Source organism: Eleutherodactylus coqui, chromosome 9, assembly GCF_035609145.1.
Source record: "Eleutherodactylus coqui strain aEleCoq1 chromosome 9, aEleCoq1.hap1, whole genome shotgun sequence".
In the NCBI taxonomy this organism is placed as follows: domain Eukaryota; kingdom Metazoa; phylum Chordata; class Amphibia; order Anura; family Eleutherodactylidae; genus Eleutherodactylus; species Eleutherodactylus coqui.
In genome coordinates this window covers 15,677,149-15,703,090 of record NC_089845.1, presented here as the reverse complement: position 1 = coordinate 15,703,090, position 25,942 = coordinate 15,677,149, and the positions used below count along the sequence as shown (strand labels likewise).

General features: G+C 41.8%; 1 protein-coding gene across 2 annotated transcripts in view; it reads left to right on the top strand.

Annotated features, from left to right (window-relative positions):
• Positions 1-25,942, top strand: part of LOC136578939 (succinate dehydrogenase [ubiquinone] flavoprotein subunit, mitochondrial) — a 124,660-nt gene that overhangs the window by 94,860 nt on the left and 3,858 nt on the right. For both annotated transcript variants that reach the window (XM_066579148.1, XM_066579149.1), the window contains 3 exons: positions 5,355-5,466; positions 9,294-9,424; positions 19,919-20,029. In XM_066579148.1, coding sequence (XP_066435245.1) covers positions 5,355-5,466; positions 9,294-9,424; positions 19,919-20,029 — 354 coding nt within the window. The remainder of the gene's footprint in view (positions 1-5,354; positions 5,467-9,293; positions 9,425-19,918; positions 20,030-25,942) is intronic.

The following is a 25,942-nucleotide window of genomic DNA, read 5'->3' as shown; positions in this document are numbered from 1 at the left end:
AAAATGTCACTCCCCCAAGTGGAGACTATCTTGATACAATTTGGAGCTATCTCCTACTATAAGGTAAACTCCACCAAGTCACAAATGATGGGCATTCACATATCAAAAATGGATGAAAAGACCTTAAGAACTACATTCCCATTCCAATGGTGCCCCTCCTCTTTACCTTACGTAGGCATAAAGCTAACCCCATCGGTGGATGACTTACCTTCAGCAAACTTCCCCACATTGAAAATATCAATACAAAAGGAATTGGACCATTTGGCCAAGTTCGAGCCAAGCTAGATGGGCAGGATGATATTGTATAAAATGCTTATTTTCCCCCGCATTCTATATTTTCTCAGAACTTTCTGTGCCCATTCCTGACTCTGTTTTCCTGATGTTCCACCAGCAAATGAGCAGGTTTATATGGAGAGGAGCAAAACCTAGAGTGGCGCTTTCAATTATGAATAGGCCCTTAAAGTTTGGGGGTAAGGGACTCCCCAATCTTCGCAACTATACCACAAAGCTTTTCTAATTGACCAAAGTAAACACTGGTGCAACACGGAATCATACAAAACATGGGCCTTTATCGAATCTTCCTTAGCGGGTATAACCGATTGGAAAGCGTTTCTTCTGGCAAACTCGCTACAAACACAGGGAATCTTGCAATATCCTCCGACAGTGAAAGCTACCCTACAGGGGTGGAATGCAATGTACCATGCGTCAAATCTAGATCCAAACATGGCAACAAAAATCCCCCTTCCATTACTTAGCTTAAAATATCTGATCCCTGACCTTTCCTTAAACAACTGGCCACATAGAGAAACTATGACTATCTCAGACTTATACCAGGGGAATATCATGCTATCTTTTCCCCAGATACAAGAGAAATTTGCAATTCCAATCTCTGAACACTATACGTATTTACGTATCCGCAGCTTTCTAGGAGCCCACATGGCTCTCTCCTCAAGCTTACCAAACCCTGTAAATGACTTACTAAATGCAAATACAATACCGCAGAAAAAACTTTCAAAACCTATCTACACTTAAGTGGTCATTTCTTTAAAAAAAAACGGTCAACTTCCTAAACTGGGAAAGAGACTTGAATAAAAAATTTACACCAAAGGCGTGGTGTGAGGCTCTAAAATGGGCCTATAAATCTACCTCCTGCGCCATCCCACTGGGAACAGTATCAAAAACTCCTGACCTGATGGTATTGTACTCCACTAAGACTGTCGCAAATGAAAAGAGATATTTCTCCTCTTTGCTGGAGGGGATGTGGCGGAGTTGGGTCACTGCTCCACATATTCTGGTCTTGCCCCCTGTTACACCAATTTTGGACCCAGGTCTCACAATTCATATCTAATCTGCTACCCCTCTCTAGGAAAACGGAGCCGGAACTGGCTTTGCTCCTTATAGGAATAGAAAACTTCCCTAGGAGCCATAGAGTAATTGTATCTCACATATTCCATACTGCTAGAATCCTAATAGCAAGGAGCTGGAGATCTAAATATACACCCTCTATAACAGAAATGCAAGACGCAGTCTCTTTGAACTGCATCCATGAGAAACTGATTGCAAGTCAAAAGAACACTCTAGTTCAATACAGAAAGGACTGGGCAGTGTGGACTGGATGAAAAAACTGCCAGTGGGACTTGACTAATCACTACCGCCCCTCCCCAATCCCTCTCGTCATACTGCTTTCCCAGTCCTATCGGATCTGGCTCGAACATTGCAGAAATTACCCTGTTCTTTGCCTTATTTGAACGTAATTTTCTGTCACTGTAGAACCCATACTGGACTACGCTAAACTTGCACGGCTGTAATTTGCTGTCTAAAATCTAAAAACAGAACATGCATATCAGCAGGGTACCCAACAAGGTTATAAACTATTCCTGTTTCATTTCCCTATACCCTCTTCCCCCATCCCCACCCCACTCTTTCCTTCCTTCCCTATACCCTCTTCCCCCATACAGTTGTAATATGCAATTATTTGCTTTTGCTGTTGAAGATCAATATGTTTCAAATGTATGAATATACTGTACTCTATGCAAAATGCCAATAAAAATCTAATGTTCAAAAAAAAAAAAATGCAGTACACCCCTAGATGAATGTGTTTGTATGAGGTCATTTGTGGGGGTCCTCTGTCGGTTTGGCCGCTCAATGGCTCTACAAATGAGCAATGTGGCCTAAAACGCCTTCAACCAAAATGTCTGTTCTGAAAGCCACCGGCTGCTCCTTTCGGTTTGGCCCCCGTTATACATACAGACAAAAGATTAGGGCGACAACGTGTATGTTTCTTAAAACAGGACAAACCGGGGTAGCCATTTTGGGGTGCAAATCCTCATTGTCATGTGCATTATAGAAAAAATAGCATTAATTCCTGAAAATAAACTGCGGGGTCACCTATGAGACACCTATGAGCCTTTGCACTCTTGGCTTGGTGTTGGAAAACAAAGTGTTCCTCAAAATGCTGTTAATTAATGTTAAATTTGTACGTCCCCTAAAGGGTTAAGTTTTTCCAATGTGCACCCAGCATAAAGTAAAAAGGAAATAAATATCTTATCAAAAATTTCTATATTATGTTTGCACATATTTTAGGATATTGCAGTTGAAAATGTGAATAAATGATTTATTTTTTTTTTCAAAATTTTCCCAATTTTGACGCTTTTAATAAATAAACACAAATTCTATTGGTCTATTTTTACCACCTAAATGAAGCACAATATGTGACGAAACGATGTCAGCATCACTGGGATATGCAAAACCTTTACGGTGTTGTTCCATGTTAAAGTAACATATGTCAGATTTCCAAAATTTGGCCGGGTCATTAAGGCACAAACAGGGTTGGTTATTATGGTTAGGGACTAGGATGGGCTACGAACTTTGTAATAAGGCACATCGGCGCTGCCCTGCAGACATGAGGCTATTATGTGCCTCATTACGTTGCTTTTTGGCCATCTTTATATACGCATGTAGAATTATATATACACTATATATGGCCACTCCCTTCTGTCAATTTACAGCCAACTGCATACTGTTGATGCGTGTATATATGTGCATATATATTATTGCCATAGAATCCAATAAAAAGATAAATCCATGTCGGCACTGAAGTCTGTAACCGGGCAGTGCTCAGCCTTTAGTACAAACCGTTCATCACATCAAGTAGTGTTAAAATGTATAATAATAATTGGCATTCAGTGATCATCTTAGAATGCCAGATTTCTTTAATACATGAATGCAAAAGGCAACAAAGGAGAGAAACAGGCAATGGAATAGCTATTTTACCCGACACCACACTTCAAAATGCACCTCTTAAACCTACATTTTAAGATGTCTGGTGAGTGCTACTTTTTTCACTACTTGATGTGATGAACGGTCTGTACTAAAAGCTGAGCACTACCCGACTACAGGCTTCGGATCCCCCATGAACGGAGGTTTGTATACAGTGTCAACACTGATTTATCTTTTCATTGGATTCAGTGGATTGAACTACTCTCAATTCTACTCCTAATAGTCCTCTAATGCTAGTCCAAATAAGACTTCTAATGCTATTCAGAATGCTACTCCTAATACTGTTCTAGTGCTACTCCTAATAGTACCCTAATGCTCTTTTTGGATTATGGAGGAAAATGTGGAGTCTCCTAATGAAGTTTGTACATCAGGATTAACCCCTTGAGTGGCAGGTTTCCTACCACCCTGTCGTGCCCACCAGGGCAGGTTTTTTAAAATGGTCTAATCATTGAATTTCAACTAATTTTGCAGTTGCGTCTCAAGAGCCATAACTTTTTCATTTTTCCATTGACATGGCCATGTGAGGGCTTGTTTTTTGCGGGACAAGTTGTGATTTTTGTTAAACGGGGAGGAAAAAAAGAAATGGGGAAAAAAGAAAAAAAGGGGCCATGTCATTAAGGGGTTAAATAATGTATTAACTTCCTTCTCTGGGTCATTATGACGCATGGATACCCCATGTGTGATTTTGTATTTTTGATTTTTTACAAAGTAAAGGGAGACAAGTGTTTTTTTTTTGTTTTTTTTTGTTCCTTTAGGGGACTTCCACAGGCACCCCCTGATCACATTCCGGGGGTCCGATGGTGACAGCCCTTTACATGCTGCAGTGACAGCCCTTTACATGCTGCAGTCACATAGACTGCAGCATGTAAGGGGTTAACACAGCAGAGATCGGAGGTTTTCTCTGATCTCTGCTGTAAAAGCTAGTACCTAGCTGTCCTCTGACAGCCAAGCACTAGCTCTCCCTGCCACAGAGACCATCGGCTTGCTTCTGACAAGCCGATGGTCTCTATGGCAACCTGTAAACAAAGCAGGACATTGCCGGCATATCGGCAATATCTTCTGCTGGTTTTTCAAAGCCCTTGCGCTGCTCTGTGTGGGACTGTGCAGGCAGAGCACAATGTCACAGCTTGTGGCATTGTACTCTGCAGCTCCCATAGTGATACATAGCCCGGAAATCTTTCGGGCTATGACGCTATGAGCAGTGGAGCTTGTCCCGGAAAATTTCCGGGCGTGCCACTCAAGGGGTTAAAGGGGTATTTCAGGCAGTACCCGCTGAAAGTGCCAGGATACACCAGGGTCTGAACATAACCTGCTGCTCCAATCCCTGTGCAGTGACTGGTCCTTATCCTGCAATTATAAGTGCAGCTCATATTGATGTCAATGAGAGCTGTTCCTGCAATTGCAAGTGCTGGCCACTACACGGGTTGGAACAGTGGTTTCCGCTCAACCCTGGTGTCTCTCGGCACTGACGGTTGGCATTGCTTGGAAAACCCCTTTAAATGTGGGTGTAATTTTTGCACATTGCAAATTGTAAGAGCTTCAGCTTTTGATCACTGGAAGTTTGGGGTTTAAAATGTTAAGGCTGGGTTGTCACGAGATGGAAATCTGGCGGCTTGGCCGCGCCGAAAAACCACGGGATAAGGTAGGACAGAGGCTGCTGCGGAATTGAAAAAAAAGATTGACATGCCACGTTTTAGTTTTCCACGCAGCATATCAGTTTCAGTGTAGCTTGGCCAAAACGGATTGACTGCAGCATGTGGACGAGATTTTTGCAAAATCTCATGCATTTTGCTGGCTAATCCTGGGATTAGGAGCCGCAGGTGGAATTGCCATGTGGACGTTCCGCAACAATTGCGTCCTGTGTGAACCCAGCCTTAAAGTTCAGTCCTTAGCCGTGAAGCTTGAAGAAGCATGGTATTGGGTAAAGCAGCTGTCCAGTTGCATATCTGTGTCCCCACCATTTAGGATGCCCAGGGAGTGCGCCTGTTTTCACTGCTTGATGTGATCTTCTTACTGTAAAGTTGTACTAATATGAAGCAATGTAACGTGAAGCCCTTCATCTGTGTTGGTTACAGACTATGCAGAGTCATGCTGCTGTGTTTCGTACCGGCTCTGTTCTGCAGGAAGGGTGTGACAAGTTGACTGCACTAAACGCTTCAATGGATGACCTGAAGACATTTGACAGAGGTAATAATGCATTGCCATGTTCATTTTCTGGTATTTTGTCCATCATTTAGTTATCCTAGTCTTTCTCATGCTTGTCGCTGAATACGTAAAATTGCAGACAGTCACCTCACAAGCTGAACAAGACTTGAGTTTGTCAAAGTGTATAAAACCTGAAAAGGCACCAAATGTGCTTTAGTCAAACAACTTTTCCAGTAGGATAATAAATCTTTAGAAACTTGTGACTATATCAGTGGCTGGAACTTAGCCTCCCAATTGAGACAGAGGTTTGTCTAACAGTCTTTATTAGCTAATAAAAGCACCAAAGAATTACAGTAAAAGTATGTAATGGAGGAATGGGATGAAAGGATCAGGAATCCTTACTTGGTGGCATTGTAGGGGCGAGATACTGCTACTTAAATGGAAGCTGTCGTATTGAATATGCAGGCAGCAGGTTGTAGAGCAGGAGGAGTTAAGCAGATTGGTATATAGATTTGTTAAAAAGATCCAGTATCACTTGTATTTTAATTTCGGTTCGTGCTCACTGTTGGCTTAGGAGTCCAGTATGCAGTCTTAGTGATTGACAGCCTCCCTCTATGATTATGCAAAGATAGCCACTAAGAAGGATAGCTCTCTGAACTCCTCAACATACGGCAGAAGTTTCAATAAAAGATATACAAGTTAGTTATACTAAATCTTTTCCCAAAAAACTGTATATCAATCTGCTCAGCTCCTCCTGTTCTATACCACGCTACCCAAGGATAAGACGAGGGTGTTAAGCAGCCATAACCATTTTTATAGGCTTCTCACTCACTGATACCTGCTTGAGCAGAAAGAAGCTCCTTCAAGCCTCCGCATACGGAAAAAAGTCACAGGTAGATGCCTCGCTATTGTTGGCTGCCCACCCAAACATCAGTCAAGTCTCCAGAAGAGACTCTTAACATCTGATGCTGAGTGTGCACTCAACATATGACATATTTGGAGATGGAGCTTTGGAAAATCGATCTCTGAGAGAGAATTTAAAAAAACTGAGGTTTGTCTGCAACAGTGAATTTAGAGGCTGTAGCTCATAAACTTTTCAATTTAGGTTTGCTAGAACTCTCTGTCCAATACTTGGTATTGATAAGGTTCACCGGGCCTGACTTCTCCTTGTCTTCCAAGAGATGTATTCGTGTAACCGCACAATTATTCTGTCATGAAAACCTAACTACTATTAACAACATAAAGCTACTTACTGAGACTTTCAACACTATATAAAGGAGCTGGAGTTTAACCCATTCCCGCTGCAGGGCGTAAGTTTACGTCCTGGGAGCGGGGTACTTCCCGCAACAGGGCGTAAACTTACGTCCTGGAGATAGCGCTGGATCATATGTGATCCAGCGCTATCCCGCAGCGGGAGCCGGCTGTCAGTCACAGCCGGCGTCTCGCTGCAGCAGCGGGGGGGCATCGGAGATGCGCCCGCCACTTTTAACCCCTTCCCTGCCGCGATCTAAGTAGATCGCGGCAGGGGAAGAGTTCACAGCGGGAGCGCGGCTCCCTCTGTGTCTCCGGCCGGAACTCGCGATGTCATCGCGAGAGCCCGGCCTGTCACCATGGCAACAGGACGCCAGACACTGGCGTCCTGTATTGCCTATGCCTGAGATCGCTGTATGAGCGATAAGGCATGGGAGAGCAGTAGCTCTGCCATGCCTTATGACAGCGATCATCAGGGCAGTGATTAAAGTCCCTCAGAGGGACACAAACAGTATAAAAAAAAGAAAGATTTAAAAAATGAATAAAAAAAAATGTAAAAAAAAAAGAGTAAAAAAACCATTTTTTATGCTTTCTCAGATTAGCATAAAAAAAGGTAAAAAAAAAATAAAACCCCACATATTTGGTATTGTCGCGTCCGTAACGATGCGTACAATAAGTTGCACATGCTTTTGACTGTGCACCGAAAAAAACGCTAAAAAAAAAGCTAAAAAACTGAGGCAAAATGCTCATTTTTAGCATTTTGCCTCACTAAAAACGCAATAAAAGTGATCAAAAAAGTCGTATGTACGCCAAAATGGTACCAATAAAATCTACAGCTCGTCTCGCAAAAAATAAGCCCTCATAGAGCTCTGTACATCAAAAAATAAAAAAGTTACGTGACTTTGAATGCAGCAATTTAGAATAGAAAAAAGATTTCCAAAAAAAAGGGTTTTTATTGCAGAAAAGTGGGAAAACCTAAAAAAAATGTTAGAATTTTGGTATCGGTGTAACCGTACCGGGCTGCAGAAAAAATGGAAAGTCTCATTTATGCTGCATGATTAACGGTGTAAAAAAAAAATAAAAAAATCTATGGCAGAATTGATGCGTTTTCTCTCTCTATCATTAAAAAAAAAAAAAAAAATTACAATATAGTCTATATAACCAAAATTGGCATCGATAAAAACTACAGTTCGCCACGCAAAAAACAAGCCCTTATACGGCCGCGTCCACGGAAAAATAAAAAAGTTATGGCTTTTGAAAAATGGAGATGGAAAAATACCAAAAAATCGCTTGGTCCTCAACGCCAAAATAGGCCATGTCATGAAGGGGTTAAAGGTCCTACTACAAATCCCGCAGAAAAAGGACATCGGGGGTAGATGTCATCCACTATTTATCCATTGTAATTGTCGCTTCCGCTTCACTTCAGGAGGGTGAGACTTGATTTGAACAACTAGGTTTCCTGTCCAGGGAAGTCTCCATACTGCCTGCGAAATCTCTTCCTCTGGTCTCACCATCTTCTTAGGCCTAAATCTCTCCTCTATGGAATTCTAATGCTACATCTTGAGCCCAAAGAACTGCCCCACCTGACATTAGGCTTTCATTTCGAAGTTTTGTTGTCCTGAACTTTGTTCAGTGTGATATATGCTTTTTTCTGTCGTTTTCTTTATGATGTGCTGAAGTATAAAGTAGGACCTGCTTTTGATTAAGTTACCCAATGGTTGCTTTTATGTTTTTTTGCTCTATTTATATACATGTCAGCTTGTTGTGTGCTTATGATGGTACAAGGGTTTCCTTTTTCCTTCTCCTTCCCCCTTTTCTTAATGCACATTAGCTCTTTGAGTACTTCATTGATGGTTATACTTTCACTAATCAGATGGAGGCAAATTATAAGGTTTTTATTTTCTTCCAGAGAGGTTATCCAAGATGCTTCCTGACTCTTTCGTCATGTGTTTTAGAAAATGTGTGTGTCTGGTCACCCTATTGCATATATGATGGGAATGCTCCAAAAGTTCTCAATTTTTGTTGGAGAATTTATAACCTGTTCTAGAATATATTGATGATTCTACTTTGATCGGGCCCATTCGGGGATAGCCAAAGACACCCATAAATTTGTATCTTTTTTTTATTTTGGCAGCTAAAATGGCTATCACTGCCTTTTTGAGGAAGGCTTTAGTTCCTTTGAAATTAGCTAAACCTAAGCTAAATTGGATGATGTACTGTAATTCAACCAAGGCAATCAGTAATCAACTGTCTCAAAAGGAAAGTTGTAAGAAGTTTATTTTCTCTCCACCCCACCCCGTCTTTTTTTTTTTTCTTCTTTTTTTCTTCCCCTACCTCTTACAGGGTACGATTTCTTTTTATGTCCCCAATCCCTACCCCATTAAAATAAAGACCTTTATTTAGCCTTTCTGACGCTAGGCTTCCCCGGGACATCATGCACTTACTTCATGAAGAGGCGCACGACCTAGCATACGTTTTTGGTCGAATTTACTCCAGTTGTTGAACATGACAGGTTCTCTTTAAGCTATCGTTAAAAAAATAGCCAGATGGCATTTTTTTCTGATTTGAGGATTGGTGTGATAAACGAATATCTATATAATTACGGAATCTAATTTTAGGAATCGTTTGGAATACTGATTTGGTGGAGGCCCTGGAATTACAAAACTTAATGATTAATGCACTTCAGACTATTTATGGTGCTGAAGCCCGCAAAGAAAGTCGTGGTGCTCACGCCAGAGAGGACTTTAAGGTGAGTATCCTTTTACATGGTGTGTATACTTGCAAGCCTTTATTATGATATCTGCTTTCATTAAGGTTTCTTAGACTAATGCAACAACCCTGACTTGCATATGATCTCTACTTATATTTATTCTGTTTCAACCTTGCACCCAATAAACACCTCAGATATCTGTACAAATTACCGGATACTGATGATTTCAGCCTTTAACGTCATCTTAAAGGGGTATTCCAGGCAATTGCTAATGGCCTATCCTCAGGATAGCTCATCAATTCTTAATTAGTGATGGAGGAGTGGGGGTCAGCTGATTCTCTGTTTTGCTATCAATGCAGAGTTATTTGACATCCACCACTTTGTGGTTAGAGCCAGAAGTATAACGGAAGAGCTTCATTCCAATTGAAATCAATGGGAGCAATGCCTTCCATTAATTTTCTCGCTTTTCATTGCCGTCAGAACCGGAAGTGTAATAGAAAGCGTCACACACATTGATTTCATTGGAAGTGAAGCCTTTCTATAACCCTTTGCCTCTGACATCCTACGGGGATGTCTGACCTCGCTGCACTAATACTGGGCCAGAGGATCAGCTGGGATCATTTTTCTGCAGATCCTTACCGATCAACTATTATTAATTTATCTTCATCCAATAGTAATTAACTGGAATACCCCTTTTAATACGACAGGGTAACCAATGCAAAAAAACAAAAAATACCTGTTGTAGTTAGCTTTTCAGTATAAACTATTTGCATTTCTTGCCTCCTATGATTGACATATGCATTGTTTTTTTTTTTTCAAATGCTTTCCTGTCTGCAGGTTCCATCTCTGTAGTAATTTTCAGTTTATCCTTACCTAGCTTGAAGATTAGTTATGTTTCCCATAGACGGCGCACACACAGATGAGGATTCTGCTTTTATGTCTGTCTTATATGCAGAGAAGTAGCAGCATAGAAGACATTATAGAAATGTCCTGAGCAGTGTAGATCTAATTTCAGTAGCTGGGTCAGGACAAATCACCCAAGGAGTAATACCCAGTGAAGTCCAATTTTTTAGGAAAATGTGCACATTTGTTGGACAATGGAATGTTTTATAAAAATCTAAATTTTTCACTCTGACCCTCTTCACAACATCACCCAATGAAGATTCTACCCCGCCTTCTGTAGTGATAAGAACACAGAGCGGTTACGTAATCCCTCCCCCTGAACCATCCAAGTGTTTTTGTGTCCCTCCGGAGGGCAGACAGCAGAGACTGCTGTGGCTGCTGCACTTACCAAGTGGAAGCTAGATGGGGGGACTGGTCCACATCTGTACGCCTCCTCTCTTCCAGAAGAACCATCTGCCAGCACTCCTTGGGGCAGGAGTCCCCTGACCTTCAGGAGCGGTATGTCGGGGAAGCTATGGAGACTGCTTTCCTCATGTATCGCTGCCACATGCGGCCTAATTCTTGGCTGGCATCCAGCCATGGGCCCCATTGCCAGATGTCTGAAACTGTTACAGTGGATGTGGTGCGCGCTTCTGGCAGCAGTGAGTTCTGTGTGCATGGCAACAAAAAAAAGGGGGGCAGGGGGTGGCCTCTCCAGAAATATTGCAGCTCATGGTTGTAAGTGGCCCTGTGGAGCGGTCCGGATTTTTCCAACATGGCGCCCATTGAGCCGAAGTGTCCGGTGGCAGGATGGAGGGGTGATTTCTGCTAATCTTTCCCCCTGCATTCAGCATATGAGAGACGGCAGGGTCACATGCAGTGGCCTCTAGGATTAGAATCGGACTCTTTTGTCTTCCCTATTCTAACCATTAATTGGAGCAGCAGAGTGTGTGACGACTCAAATCTGGGGACACGCAACAACTCTCTGACTTTCCTTTTTGAGGCTGACTCTTTCTCTCCGGTATTGAAACAAAGAAAAAGCCTGTGTAATGTTTGTTTGGAAGATTTCTATAAGAAATCGTTATGCCCTTCCTGCATTGATCAAGTGTTAGAGGAGAGAACTTCACTTGAGGAAAACATTAAATCTTGTGAAGGGAAAAATTTCAGTCCTCCATGAAATATCAAGCCTCCTAGAAAGATACCTAGAGTGACTCATTCATCTTCATCTCAGTTAGAGACTCCGATAATAAAAAATGATTAATTATGATTCGCTTGAGGAATTGTCGGAAGGGGAGGGATATAGGTTCTGATCCAGATTTGGATTTTAGAAAATACTATTTTGATTCTGATGATATTGAAGATAGATTACAGTACTATGGATCTTGAGGAGGTGAAGAAGCCCAGGTCTGTCCAAGACCAGATGTTTGGGGGTTTTAGAGTTCTGAAGAAGAGTCTTTCCTGTAAATTTTAATCTTAACCTACTTATATTAAATGCATGGAAAGATGCTGAGAAACAACTCTGAGTTTCTAGAGTATTTAAAAATTGTACTCTTTGACTCAGAGGATTCTTCCTTATAGGAGAAGATCTCCAAGATAGATATTCAAGTGGCAAAGTTGGTAAAACATATCACGCTACCATTTGAAGACTCCTCTCAATTACATGATCTCATGGATTGTAAGGTGGATCATCTCCTCAAAACAGTGTGCGGTCAGTGCTATCCTAAACAGTATTACAACTACTTCTATAGCAAAATCCATGTTTATTTGGATGAATTAACTAGAAAAGCATTTGAAATCTAAAACATCTTGTGAGGATATTATATATTCTACTCCTTTTTTAAAGATAGCCATGGGGTTCCTTGCAGATGCTTCTCCAAAATCTGTAAAATTTGTCGCTCAGATGGGTGCTCTGACAAAAGTCAACTTATAGGGCTTTATGATTAAAGCTATGATCGGGTGACACCATTTCTAAAATTAAATTATGTGATGTTTCCATGGGAATTTTTTTTTTTTTTTTTTTTTTTGAAGCTCAGGTCCAAAAACATAAGAAAATATGGCCAATGAAAAGCAGTTTCCAGAGGACAAACTACCTAAAAAGTAGCAGTTATTCTTGGACCTTTTGTTTACCCAAAAGATTTTAAGAGGAAAACAGGCCGTTGTAGTTACCACAAAAGTGGGGCAGGAAAAGGGAAAGGTTTCCTGTTGAATTCCAGCTCAGGAACCTCTTCTGCACAATGACTCCAATCTTGTGGAGGAAAGACTATCAAATTATCTCCTTCATTGGAGGAAGGTAACCCAGAATCCTAATAGAAATTTGTTACAATATAGAATTTTCTTCTCTTTCCTCCGTAGCTTTCAGATAACTCATGTAAAAACCAAGACTTAGGCTTACTAGACTTCATTACGTTGGGAGCAATTACTGCAGTCCCAGAGGATCTGCATGCAAACTGATTCTAATCTTTTTCTAGAAGAAAAAAAAAAACCTTTAGGACAATAATAAACCTAAAATGCCTAAACAAGATTAGAGTATACAGAAAATTCAGGATGGAATCCATAAAGACCATCGTTCCATTGATTCATCTAAACTCCTTGATGTGCACAATAGACTTAAAAGATGCTGACTTTCAGAAATTTCAGAGATTTGCTGTTTAGGATCGGGAGTTCAGTCCTCCATTTTTAATTTCAGTGTCTTCCCTTTGGCATCTCATCAGCTCCCAGAGTATTCACCAAAGTGGTGATGGAGATGGTGATTTTTCTCAGAGAACAAGAGATAAGCATCAACCATTTCCTTCTTGTTCAGAGACAATCTTGAACGACTGCTTGAGGACTTTGTTTCAGAGTCTCGGATGGATTATAAAGTTTCAAAAGTCAGATTTCAATCCCTCAAAACAAAAGTTATTTTTAGGAGTCTTAAATTCAAAAACTCAATGTTTCGTAGTACAGGATAATAAAAATGTCAAAAGTCTCTTCATTCCAGAGGGAAAAAAGACCACTACAAGACTGGGGATGAGTTTGCTAAGAACACTATCATTTTGTATGTCGGCAGTCCTGTGGGGCGCATAAGCTCATTCCAGAGCTTTGCAGAGGATGATTCTGTCATCTCTGAACAAAAGCAGAAGAGTCAATTCTAAAGGAAAATGTTCCATTTATTGGTGAAAGGAAGTTTCAAATGTATCTCAGGTAATAGAATGGATCCAGGAACCTGTTTTGACCATTATTATGGATGCATGCATCTACAATGAAGATGGTCAAGAAGTCAGAGCAGTGCAGTGTTATCAAACGTTTGAGAACTTAAGTTGTAGGGAAAGCCCTATTTCGACTAGAAATCAGAAACCCTCACATAAAAATGTTTTCTACAGTTAAATATTACAGAAAATATTACTACAGTTTATTTTCTCAGACCTCAGGGAGCATCAAGAAGAAACAAGATCCTCCTTCTCTACAAACTTTAGCAGGAAGATTTTCTCCATGGCAGAAAAATCCATTCGGTACATATCAGCAATACATCTAAATGGGGTGACGAATATTGCAGCTGACTTCCTCAACTGTCAAAAGATACAGCCGGGATAATGGGCTCTAAACAGGAAATACTTTATAATGTTGGTATCCAGGAGTGGTCTTTCCCAGATAGACATTTTTGTTTCTAGGAAAAATACCCAATCTACCAAATTCTTTTCCCTACACCAAGAAGACCAAACTGTAGTGATAGATGCTCTGTCTTAAATGTGGGACATCAAGTTGGCTTATGCCTTTTCTCCGTTCCAGTGGGATACCAGCTAAAAAAATGCTATTAGCACCGCCCGCTGAGAAAATCCGCAAGTGACGCTAATAACAGTGATTTTTAGCTTGCTACACGTGTAAGCAGACTCTAGGAGACTTGACTTTTCCTTTTAATCTGGCTTCCACCAGCATTTATTTGACAGCACACCAAAGAAATGTAGCATACAACAGTTCATATAAAAGTCCAGGGTCCATAAACCCACAGGGCCACCATCGCCAACCCTGCCCACGTCATCACAGCTTTTGCCAGCCTTTCTTCACCTGCAACTTCTGAGGCTTCTTTTGCAATCTCAACTTCTTTTAGTGGCCTTCTCAGCTTCAGTAGCCTCATCTACTGCCTTCTCTTTAGTCTTTTGCACTTTAGAGGATTTATCAGCCTCCATCTGTTGCTCAGACTTCAACTGTTGTACAGTTTTCACTTTCTCGATGACCTGTCTACAAAACTGTTCACCTGTAGTGCCCAGGTCACTAACATAATTTGGCTTCACTGCTTGTATCTCATTTTCACAACTCTTTAACAAGAATATTTCTTTTACTTGTTGTCTGAACTGGGTCCTAGACCTCTCTAGTCTCTGAAACTTACTTTGAGCAACACAGCTATTGATTCCCAGAGTTTTAGTTTTGCGTTTTAACTTCTTGGTGAACTTTAGAAACAGACTATTCCTCTGACACCACTTTCAGGGTGCATGTCAAGGTTACCGCTTCAGTTTCGTTCTTAAAATTTTCCAATAGGGTCTCCATTCCTTCTACAAGTTGTTTAAATATGCTTTTGAACTTTTTTCCTACCAGAGTTCTCTTTTCGGTATCCAGTCTTGTATTTCCATGTACACCTGCTTATAAGGCCATTCTTTTGCGTCTTTAGCAATCATTTTCTCCTCAGTTAAGGCTGGTTTAGACACAACTATTATCGATCAAAAAATCTTTTGAGCAATAGTCGTTGTGTTCTTTTTACAGCACAAGGTGATCGCTCAAACGCTGAGGTCCTGTTTGATAGGTAGCTTTGATCGCCTTAAGCTGTCTTCGACCCAACAGCAGTTGCTCCATGAGACGCTCTTTCAGACCAGAAGTGTTGGCATACTAATGGGTGATGTCATCCCCTCCCTTGCACAATGGATAGGCAGCGCAAATCTTTCTATGCCTTATAAAAAAAAATAATTTACCTTTTATTGTGGTGTGCCAGATATATATTCTGCTGTGTGGCTCCCATGGATTCACTCGCAACATACAATCTGAACTGCCAGGCCTCGCTTGAGTGGCCTTGTTCCCCTTTGGTGACCATTGAAAGGATGGGTGTCTCTTACCAAATCTCTGGTGGGCTTTACCTCTGTATCATATTATTGCCTTTTTTCAGGCAGCATTAGCATGTTCCTGTTGTTTTTCTACCACTCTTGGCACGTGTTGCAAGATACTTGGTACCTTTAGGGCTCATGTCCACGGGCAAAATATGATTTAAGATCCGCAGCGGATCTCCCGCATGCGGATCCGCATCCCATAGGGATGCATTGACCACCCGCGGGTAGATAAATACCCGCGGATCGTCAATAAAAGGGATTTAAAAAAAAATGGAGCATGGAAAAATCCGGACCATGCTCCATTTTCGTGCGGGTCTCCCGCGGGGACGGCTCCCGCGGGCTTCTATTGAAGCCTATGGAAGCCGTCCGGATCCGCGGGAGACCTAAAATAGGAATTTAAAGTATTTACCATCCGGCGCGGGCGGGGAAGGTCAGCTGTTCCTCACGGCCGCATCTTCCTTGCTTCGGCTCGGCGGATGTGCCCGGCGCATGCGCGCGGCACGTCGGCGACGTGCCGGCGACGTGCCGCCGGCGTCAGGAATTCATCCGCCGGCCGAAAATGAAGATCCGGCCGTGAGGAACAGCTGATCTTCTCCGCCCGCGCCGGATGGTAAGTACTTTTAAATTCTTATTTTCGGCGCTCATGTCCGCGGGGCAGGAGGGACCCGCTGCAGATTCTACATGTAGAATCTGCAGCGGATCTGATTTTCCCCGTGGACATGAGGCCTTAGTCTCCAATAAAATATTTTTAACTTTTTTCTTTTATATTTATATAATATTTTTGCTATTTATTGCTGTTTTTAATGTTTTTTGCTTTCATGAATATACTGCAGAACTTTGCTCACATATCCTGCAGTTGTTGTATGCCTTGCTCCTAGTTATAAAGAACCACATGGACATAGGTCTTGTTTATGTATGTTTATATTAATGGTTTATTTTGTTTGTACTGCATGTCCACAGTGATGTTTTGCACATATTTGAAATTTGTGGCATACACTTAATTTTGATAAATAAATTTTTCTTGTATATAACCTCAATTGCATTACTTTTTTTTTTACATTTAATGCAGCGCCCTAACTTTTTTGCAACGATTTCGCAATTTTATATAAACCTATTTCATTCACAACAGAACATAGTACACATATCAGAAAGAGGAAAGGAGATATTTTTTTTCGTTTTTCATTTTAAAAAATGTACTCCTTTAGATATTGATGGCAGTAACACATCTCACAAAACTTGGGCCAAGGCTGTGTCTACTACCATTGTGTAGCATCCCTTCTACTGGGAAGTGAGGAGACCAATTGCTGGAGTTTGGGGAGATGAATGTTGTCCTATTCTTGTCTGATGGAGGTCTCTAGCTACTCCACAGTCCTGGTTCAGTTTTTTGGGATTTTTCCTTCATAATGCACACAAGGTCTAGACTGCAGGTGGCCAGTTCACTCCCGGCCTCCTTTTGCGAAGCCATGCTGTTGTGATGGATGCAGTATGTGATTTAGCACTGTCTTGCTAAAATCTACAAGGCCTTCCCTGAAAGAGACGTGGTCTGGATGGGGAACATGTTGTTCTACAACCTCTGCATACGACTCAGTATTCAAAGTGTCTGTCAAGATGTGTAAGCTGCCATTGCCATAGGCACTAATGCCCCCCCTATACCATCAGAGATGCAGGCTTTAAAACTGCATTGGTAACAAGCTTGGATGGTCCCTTTTCTCTTGAGTCCGCGGGACACGGCGTCCATGGTTTCCTAAAAGATTTTCATGTTTTGCTGTATATGACCACAGAACCGTTTTCTATTTTGCCTTTGTCCATTTTAAAAGAGCTTTGGCCTAGAGAAGAGGTCAGCATTTCTGGATTATGTTAATATGTCTTCTTTGCATTATACAGGTTTAACTTGCATTTTTTGGATTGTATGGCAAACGGTGTTCACAGACGATGATTTCTGGAAGTATTCCTGAGCCCATGCAGTAATTTGGCATTACACCATTTTGCCTGTTATTAATGCAGTGGTGCCTGAGGACCCATAGATCTCAAGCATCCAATATTGGCCTTGTCCCTAATTTCTTCAGATCCTCTGGATCTTTTGATATTATGTACTATAAATAGTTGGATATTAACCCTTTCCAATCCAATTTGTATCCTAGTTTTCCTAGGGGTCTTACTCTCTTTCTGCTGTTATACAATAGCGCTATATGCTAGCTAAAGCCAGTACTGCATGAGGTGACATGTTGGATAGGCTCCGACAGCAGAGAGGCTGGCAGTATACAGTAAGAGAACCCCGACGGACATCTTCCAACATCGGAGCTGTACAGCCTTAAAACATAATGTCTTTAGACGTCAGACAGTGGATTGGAGAGGGTTAAAGGTCTTCACAATTGTACGTTGAGTAACATTTTTCTGAAATCGTTCCACAATTTTCAGACCATTCTTCAGATTGGTGAACCTCTGACCGCCTTTCCTTCTGAGAGACTCTACTTCTCTAACATGCTCTTTTTATTCACACTTATGTGAGCTACCGTGTTTCCCCAAAAGTAGGTCCTACCCCCATAGTAAGAGCTTCCCTGGTTTTCAGGGGAGGCTTGAAATATAAGGCCTCCCTGGAAAATAAGACCTAGCTAAAAGGCCCCACCCCCTTCCCCCCTAAAAAGAAAATCAATACTCACCTGGTCTGCGGCGTCCTCAATGAATGAGATCACTGAATGGCTGTGATTTGGCTCATTGTGTGCCGGCTCCGATTGGCTGCTGGCGCTCTATTTGCCAATCACAGCGCTCACTTTGCTGGAGGCGGGGTATTGAAAGCCCCATCACCAGAACAAGCTGAGATGGCAGACGGGGAGGCCTCTGCAGCTTGCCGCAGCGTCGCTGGAGACCATCGGAACGCCGCGGACCAGGTGATCCAAAAATAAGACACTTTGCCTCTTTTAGGGCAAAAATTTAATATAAGACATTGTCTTATTTTCAGGAAAACACATTAGTTGAAAATTTCCTCTCCAGGTGTTTTTCATTAGTACTGCTTACTATTCCAGCCTTTTGTTAACCCTGTCCCAACATTTTTGTTTGCTGCCCTCCGTGTCTAAATCAGTAATTTTTTTTTATTATGGAAAAAGGTTTCCCTCTCCCCTTGTGATATGTTCTGTGTTCTATTGTGAGTAAAACGTAGATGAGAATTCTAAATCACTACTTTTTACTTTTTTTCCCTATAATTTTATTTACATAATACACAGCGCCCCAACTTTTTGGCAGATTGTGGTTGTCTATTCTAGTAACAAACAAATGTGCAAGGTTTCCTAAAAACCTGAGCTAGGCCCCCTGTCCACGGGCGAGGCAGAATATTACTAGCAATATTCTGCCGCCCGGGAGCAGGGGAGAGAACTGTCAGTTCCCGCGAGCGGAGAATTGCTATGATTCTCCGCTCATGGACAGGGGGTTTTCTTTCCATAGCAATGCTATGGAAAGCGTGTACTACATTACCCGAGGCTGGATTATCGCCGCGGGAAATGCAATGCACAATCGCCCTTGGATAGGAGCCCCTAGTCCAGTGTTATTCCCTTGGGTGATTTGTGCTGCATTAACCCCCTCCTCTCCAAAGACATGTATGATCAGTGGGCTATTGTAATATGACAATAAGCTATTAACATGTATTGTCTACCAAGATGGAATCAGCAGATTTTTAGAGTAACAGTTTAGGAGAAATGAGGGACAGGAAAGAAGTCTAAAAGTAGTAAAATAAGCAATTTATTCTGAATTCTATTCCTTTGTGATTTACTGTCCCCTTGTCTGTTGGTTTTAATGTTAGTGGCTCTGAAATCCCCTTCATGCAAGGGAGATATCAATCACACAAATGGTCATAATTAGTGTGATGACTCCTTATCTCTGGAAAGCTTCTACACTGCCCCAGTGTCGTCAGGATACTATTTACATACATTCTGCACTGCTGTTAAGGCCCATTTGGACACAACGATTATTGCTCTTTGGAGCGATAATCATTGTGTCTAAATGCGCTGCCAGTGTGCACTATTCGTTCAACATCGAGCAAGAAATCACTGACTCTTAATTAGCGCCGCACGATGATTTTTTTTCGGCGGGCGGCAAGCTCCAAGAACAAAGGAGCTGTCAGCGCTCTGGTTTCTCAGAGCTATCAGCTCGGCAGGACACTGCTGATAACTGTGAGAACAAAGCAGCTGTGTCTCACTCCGCCTGCATTAACTCTTAAGCAGCTACTTAGAGTTATGCGAAGATGATCGCTCAAAACTGTCACTCAAACTGCCATTTTGAGCGTTTTGTTTTTTTTTTCTCCTCATCCCCCAGAGATCATCTTTCAGCCTAAATGCACCTTTAGACATTTCCTGCAAGGACATGGTTGGAATATTGATTAAAAGTCCTACAGCATTATTCTGTCCGTTTGATCACCAGAAGTTGTTGACCAATTCTCTTTTAATGGTGGTAATTTTGTTCTTGAAGGTTTTATAGCTTATTATTAGTACATATTGGAGTACTGCTTGGCAGTCAACCAGCTTTTGTATATATTCTCCATTCATTTTCACTTTTTTTTATTTACAAAGTCCTTCTCTGTTTTGTTTAGGTCAGAATTGATGAATATGATTACTCTAAGCCTCTGCAAGGACAGCAGAAGAAAACTTTTGAAGAACATTGGCGTAAACACACACTCTCATTTGTTGATAAGAAGGGCAAGGTAATTTGGCTGCACACACAGGACTGGAGTAAATGTGATACTTTAAGATTTTCTGTCTGTTACATTTTCCAGTATTAAAACTCAAGTAACTCCCTCTGAGAGGGTTGTATCCTTAGAACATATGCATGTAGTAGAGGGTAGCCCATGACCCCCACATTTTTTCAGATGATTGGACAGATCGCTGTACTGGCCTTGGATATATCTTTACATAGTTATTAGCTCCCTCCTCAGCTACATTTTTATTTCTAAACCAAATAAACCCAATTTTGCGAACCTCTCTGGGTATTGTAGTCTGCCCATTCCATTTATTACTTTAGTTGTCCAAAAGCCTATTATGTGGCACAGTGTAAAATGCTTTGGCAACATCGCAGTATTTGAGAATCAAAGACTCTTCCTGATCCGGCCTAGAACTTACATCCTTACAGAAGCTGATCAAATTGCTTTGATCAGAGCGACCCCTCTTATTTTCATTGAGGTACTATAGGATAACCTCTCTTAGAAATCCCTCAAACATTTTACCCACAACAGAAGGTATCGGCCTATAGTTTCAATTTTTGACCCTTTTTTGAATCTCAGCAACACATTGGCTACATAGAATCATAGAGTAGGAAGGGACACGCAGGTTCATCGGGTCCAACCCTCTGCTCCATGCAGAATTCATTAAAACCTCCCAGACAGATGTCTATCCAGCCTATGTTTCAAGATTTGCATTGAAGCAGAATGTGCCACCTCCCGTGGCAACCTGTTCAACTCCAAAAACAAAAGAAATCCAGCAGCTCTCAAAGCAAAATCTAATAAGTGGAGGTGTAGAAAAAATGCAGAGCTACCCAAGGCGCTATGAACCTTCCTCTCCAAAATATCGGTAGAGGATTACAAAGACTGTGGCAGCATATATGGGGAAAAGAGTTACCGAATCTTTATTCCATAATCGCAGAAAAGGCAACGTTTCAACCTTCCGAGGTTTTTATCAAGCATTGATAAAGACCTGGGAAGGTTGAAACATTGCCTGTCATGCCTGTCATTGCCTGTCATGGAGCAATAAAGATTCTGTAACTTTTTTCACCATATATGCTGCTACAGTCTTTGTAAACCTGTTAAACTCCTTGATCACCCTCACTGTCTAATATCTAATCTGTGTCTTCTCCCTTTTAGTTTCATTCCATTATAGATAGTGCTAGATCCAGACTATTATAGGAACTGTGATTGGTCAGTATGTGTTTATTGCTAACAGGGTTTGCTTCCAGCTCAAGTTAAAATAGGGAATTATGAAAAGTTATGTTTTAACTAGGAGTCAAATCGCTGAAGACTTTTGCAAGCCTCAATTCATTATCCGCTTTAGCTTTTCTGATAGTCTGCAGACTGCTTCATTTTCTTCTTTAGATCTTTCCCCCCTCTTTCCATTTGATAAATATATTTTTCTTCCTTTTTAACATGTATGTTCTGTGTTCACCCATCCTGGTCTCTTTAAATGGTTCCGATTCTTCCTTCTTTTAGAGACTGTTAATATTTGTTTTTGGAGAATCACAAAACTTTCCATCCTTGGACATTCCTGTCCTTAAGAACATCCAGCCACTGGATCCTTCATACTCCAGTTGCATGGTTCGTCCGGTACTTGGAACATACTGTCATTATGCTAGTATGGTATTCAAGCCGAAGGAATGATCTTATGTGGAGATAGAAGGCTAAATATTTGCATACAAATATATGCCATCAATAAAATACTCCCCTGTTTAATGTCCTTTTGATCTCTCTCATTGATCATGATTTTTGGAATGGAGTCCTCATATGGTCTAATCTATTTTTGTCCGCTATTAAGCACTCTATTGGATGATGTTGTAGGAGAATGTGGGTGTCCATCATCTGACACTTCTATTTCCCCCCTCTTTCCATTTGATACATAAATATATTTTTCTTCCTTTTTAGCATGTTTTAAGTTCTGTGTTCACCCATCCTGGTCTCTTTAAATCGTTCCCATTCTTCCTTCTTTTAGAGACTGTTAATATTTGTTCTTGGAGAATCACAAAATTTCCCATCCTCCTTGGACATTCCTGTCCTTAAGAACATCCAGCCACTGGATCCTTCATACTTTCTTTCTGAGTCCATTAAAATCTGCCTTTTTGAAATTCAACTTGATGTCTGAGTCTTCTCAGGTCTTCCTTCCCTTGGTGGTCCCTGAGGACTGGAGTTGGGGAACACTGCCGTACAGGACCTCCGAACATTGTTTGAGGGATTTAAATGCCACAGTTAGAATTGACAGCGGCATTTAAAGGGTTAAAAGTAGCGATTGGTCTTGCGACTGATTGCAGCTGTTGCCTGCGGGTGTCAGCGGTAATAAACAGCTGACATCCACGCTGTATGAAGAGAAGTCGCCCCATGGTCTCTCTTCATACATACCCCGACTCTGCAGGGCGTAAATGTATGTCCTGGAGCGGGAAGGGGTTAAAGGCCCTTTTAGACACAACGATTATTGCTCTTTTGAGCAATAATCGTTGTGTGTAAATGTGCCCATCTTTCACTATTAGGCCGAACAAAACAATGAATTTCAATTCTGCCTGAAAACCATTGCTAGGCAGAACAGCTGATAAGCATGACCTGCTTTGTTCTGTCAGGGGAGAGCTGATAACAGCTGATTGCTTTGTCTCATTCTGCCAGCGGGGCTGACAGCTATGGCAGAAGTAATCGGGGAACAGCGGATGGTGTGTTCCCTAATTACAGCTCTCGACGGCTCACACGCTACTACTTGGTACTAATAGGCCTTAGTACCAAGTAGTACTTTATGCAAAATGATCGCTCAAAAGCCATTTTTTTTGAGTGATCATCTTTGTGGTGTAAATGCACCTTAACACTTTAATCATCTTTATTTGCATGTAAGCTGGGTGTGTGTTTAAAACAAATTCCATTGTTCTCCTCTAGGCAGAGTACACATTGTACTCCTTATGTATGCAAAGCAAAACATTTTGAAAGCTGTGCGAAATGCATTCAAATGGAATGTATTTGCTCAGTCTTTCAGTGGCTGAACAATGGATTTTATACATGGAACGATGCCCGCGTTTATATGCAACAATTATCGCTCTTTTTCGGACGTTTGAGCGGTAATCGTTGCGTGTAAAAGGGCCTTTAACTGTAATTTTTGTAATGTATGGGCAATTCCACACTTTTGGACACCCTAAATTTGGTGGCTTGTTGCAAACCCCTAAATTATGTTAGAATAGCATGAAATCCAAGATGGAGATAAAAGTCCAGCGCCAGGAAATAAAATTTCAAGTCTGATCCAGATAAAAACGTCATGCTCCGGCAGACCTACATGTTTTGAGCACGCCTGTTCTTACTGATGTCAATGTCTGCATATCTTGGATAAGCCAAACATTAATTAAAATACAGACTGACGAATTGCACAAAAACATCACATTATCGTTAACAATAAAATCAACTGCTTAAAACATGAGAATTTTTTATGAATAAAGTTGGTCACATGGTGCAATTGCACCAATGTGATTGTATGCATCATGTTACCAACCACGGCCAATCGGATGATTGGGATCACAGACCTAAATGGTAATCATTTTATATCTCAAAAATAAATGTATGGAAATGACCAAAATACTTTGTATATCATTGAACATCAGCACTGAACATGCACCGCCAAAGAGCTATTGGGGGATGTTTATCTGCAGGATAAGCCATCCCACCAGTGACTGACCTCAGTACTTTTTTTAAAATGTTACGTGATCGCCGTTCTCATTGGATAACAGTGATCATGTGACTGGAGACGGCTCGCTGTGCCCCTCAGTCACTGCTACTTTAACTGTTTAAACTTTTAAAGTTTGCAGTTATCCAATGGGTATTGGCAATCATGTAATCACATAATTAGACTGCATGCCACGGCCCCCGGTGACCTCTTCCTGCTCTCTGCTATCTTTGACAACCGGGAGCATGTAGATTTTAAATATCCTGCGCTCTGGCCTTTTGCGCATAGGCTCGAGATTTGGCAGATTTTAGGTGCAAAAAACTTTATCCATAGGAATGCCAGATGAAAACCGCATCATCACAAAGAATGGCGACGTTTCGACCATATAAACCGGTCTTTGTCAAGCTAATGCAAACACATATCCTATGCACTTATATCTATCCCCCTTACCAATCACAAATAAATACACTAATTAAGAAACATCAAACAGGTGTGTTAGCATACCTTGAGTGTCATCATGAATACATGTGCTGGCCAATCTATGAGGAGTGGAAGCGTCCAGATGCCATTACTGTGCATGTGTTGAGCAGGGAGCCACTTTATTGGACTGTATATCTTTGGGGCCGGGATCCAATCCTGGCTCGGGCTTGCAGTACATCTTTTGAGGAAAAAAAAAACATATTGGTTATGGTGAGTGCTGCTGACTCGTTCTATACTTCTCTACGCTCAACATTTGGCGTACATGCACAGAAGTGGTGACTGGTCCTTTTACCACCAGATCGCCCAGGGACAACATAGAGGCTGGAGGTGATTAGTTTAACCCCTTAGTGACCAGCCCATAGTGTTTTTACATCCTGGCCTGCTGGGCTTATTTCCCAGAGGACGTAAAAACATGCATCCTCTGGTAATGACAGCCCTGCAGGCTCAGGACGTGACAGCTCCATGCTTCTGGTTACCGGAGGTAGCCGACAGCATGGAGCTGTCATCCCAGGCTGCGGGGACCCACTCCCGGTCACGTGATCGCTGGTATCCACCGGATACTGGAAATCGCGTTAAATTCTATGGGCATTTTTTTTTAAAAGCAAAGGTTCAGCTCCCCTTATGGATCGGATCCGTAAGGGTAACCAAGAATACTACCACCAACTCCCCGTCCTCCGCGCCGTCCGGCGTCTGCCTACTCCTCTCCAGACCCGCCGCCGGTGTCTGCGCATGCGCGCCAGACGTATTGCGTCACGTGCATGCGCAGATGGACGGGAGGCCCGGGAAATAAAAAAAAAAACTGCTCCCGGCTAGTATGAGTAGCTGAGAGCAGGGAGCTGTCACCGGGAGCTGCTGTATGCGGTTCCCGGTCATATGATCACTGCTATCCAAAGGATAACAGCGATCATGTAAAAGTTTTTTAAAAAGTTCAAAAAAGTGTTAGAAAGTTTGTTCCATCTACCCTCATGGATCATATCTGTGAGGGGAGATGAAATTAGGTACCTAAGGGCCCTGGATTTATCCGCAGACGTTACCCCAGCTTCTGCGCACACGCCCATCGCCAAAAAGCTGCAGATTGCCGGGGTAATTTAAAATCTCCCCGCACCTGGCTACTAAATGTAGCCAAAAGCCTGTAGATTATATGGGGGGCCACAGTATGCGGTTCCCAGTCACGTGATTGACGTTATCTAATGGATAATGGCGATCACGTAAAAGTAAAAATAGCTAAAGTTTCACCTCCCGTCACGCATCCGATCCGTGAGGGGAGGTGAAATGACTGAATTAAGTCCGCCGGCGATGTCCCCCAACAGGATCCTTATCCGTGGACCTCTACCCAGCTTTGGCGCATGTGCCAGTCGCCAAAATGGCGGACGCAAGCGCAGAAACTGGGGAGGGCAAGGTGAAATTTAAAATCTCCTGGCTACTAAAGCCAAAAGCTTGGAGATGTCACGGGGGGCCGCAGTGAGTGTTCCTTAGTCACATGATCGCCATTATCCATGGATAATGGCGATCACGTATAAATTAAGAGACAGTTAAAGTTTGATGTGCCGTTCAGTTTGGGCCCCGTTGTGCATCCAAACAGAAGATTAGGGCCATAATGGGTATGTCTCTGAACACAGGACAAACAGGGATATCCATTTTGGGGTGAAAGTCTTCATACCTATGTATTCTGTACAAAAAATATTTTTAAAATGACACAATTGCCAAAAAAACAAAAATCAAAATTTTTTTTTTCTTTCTGCTTT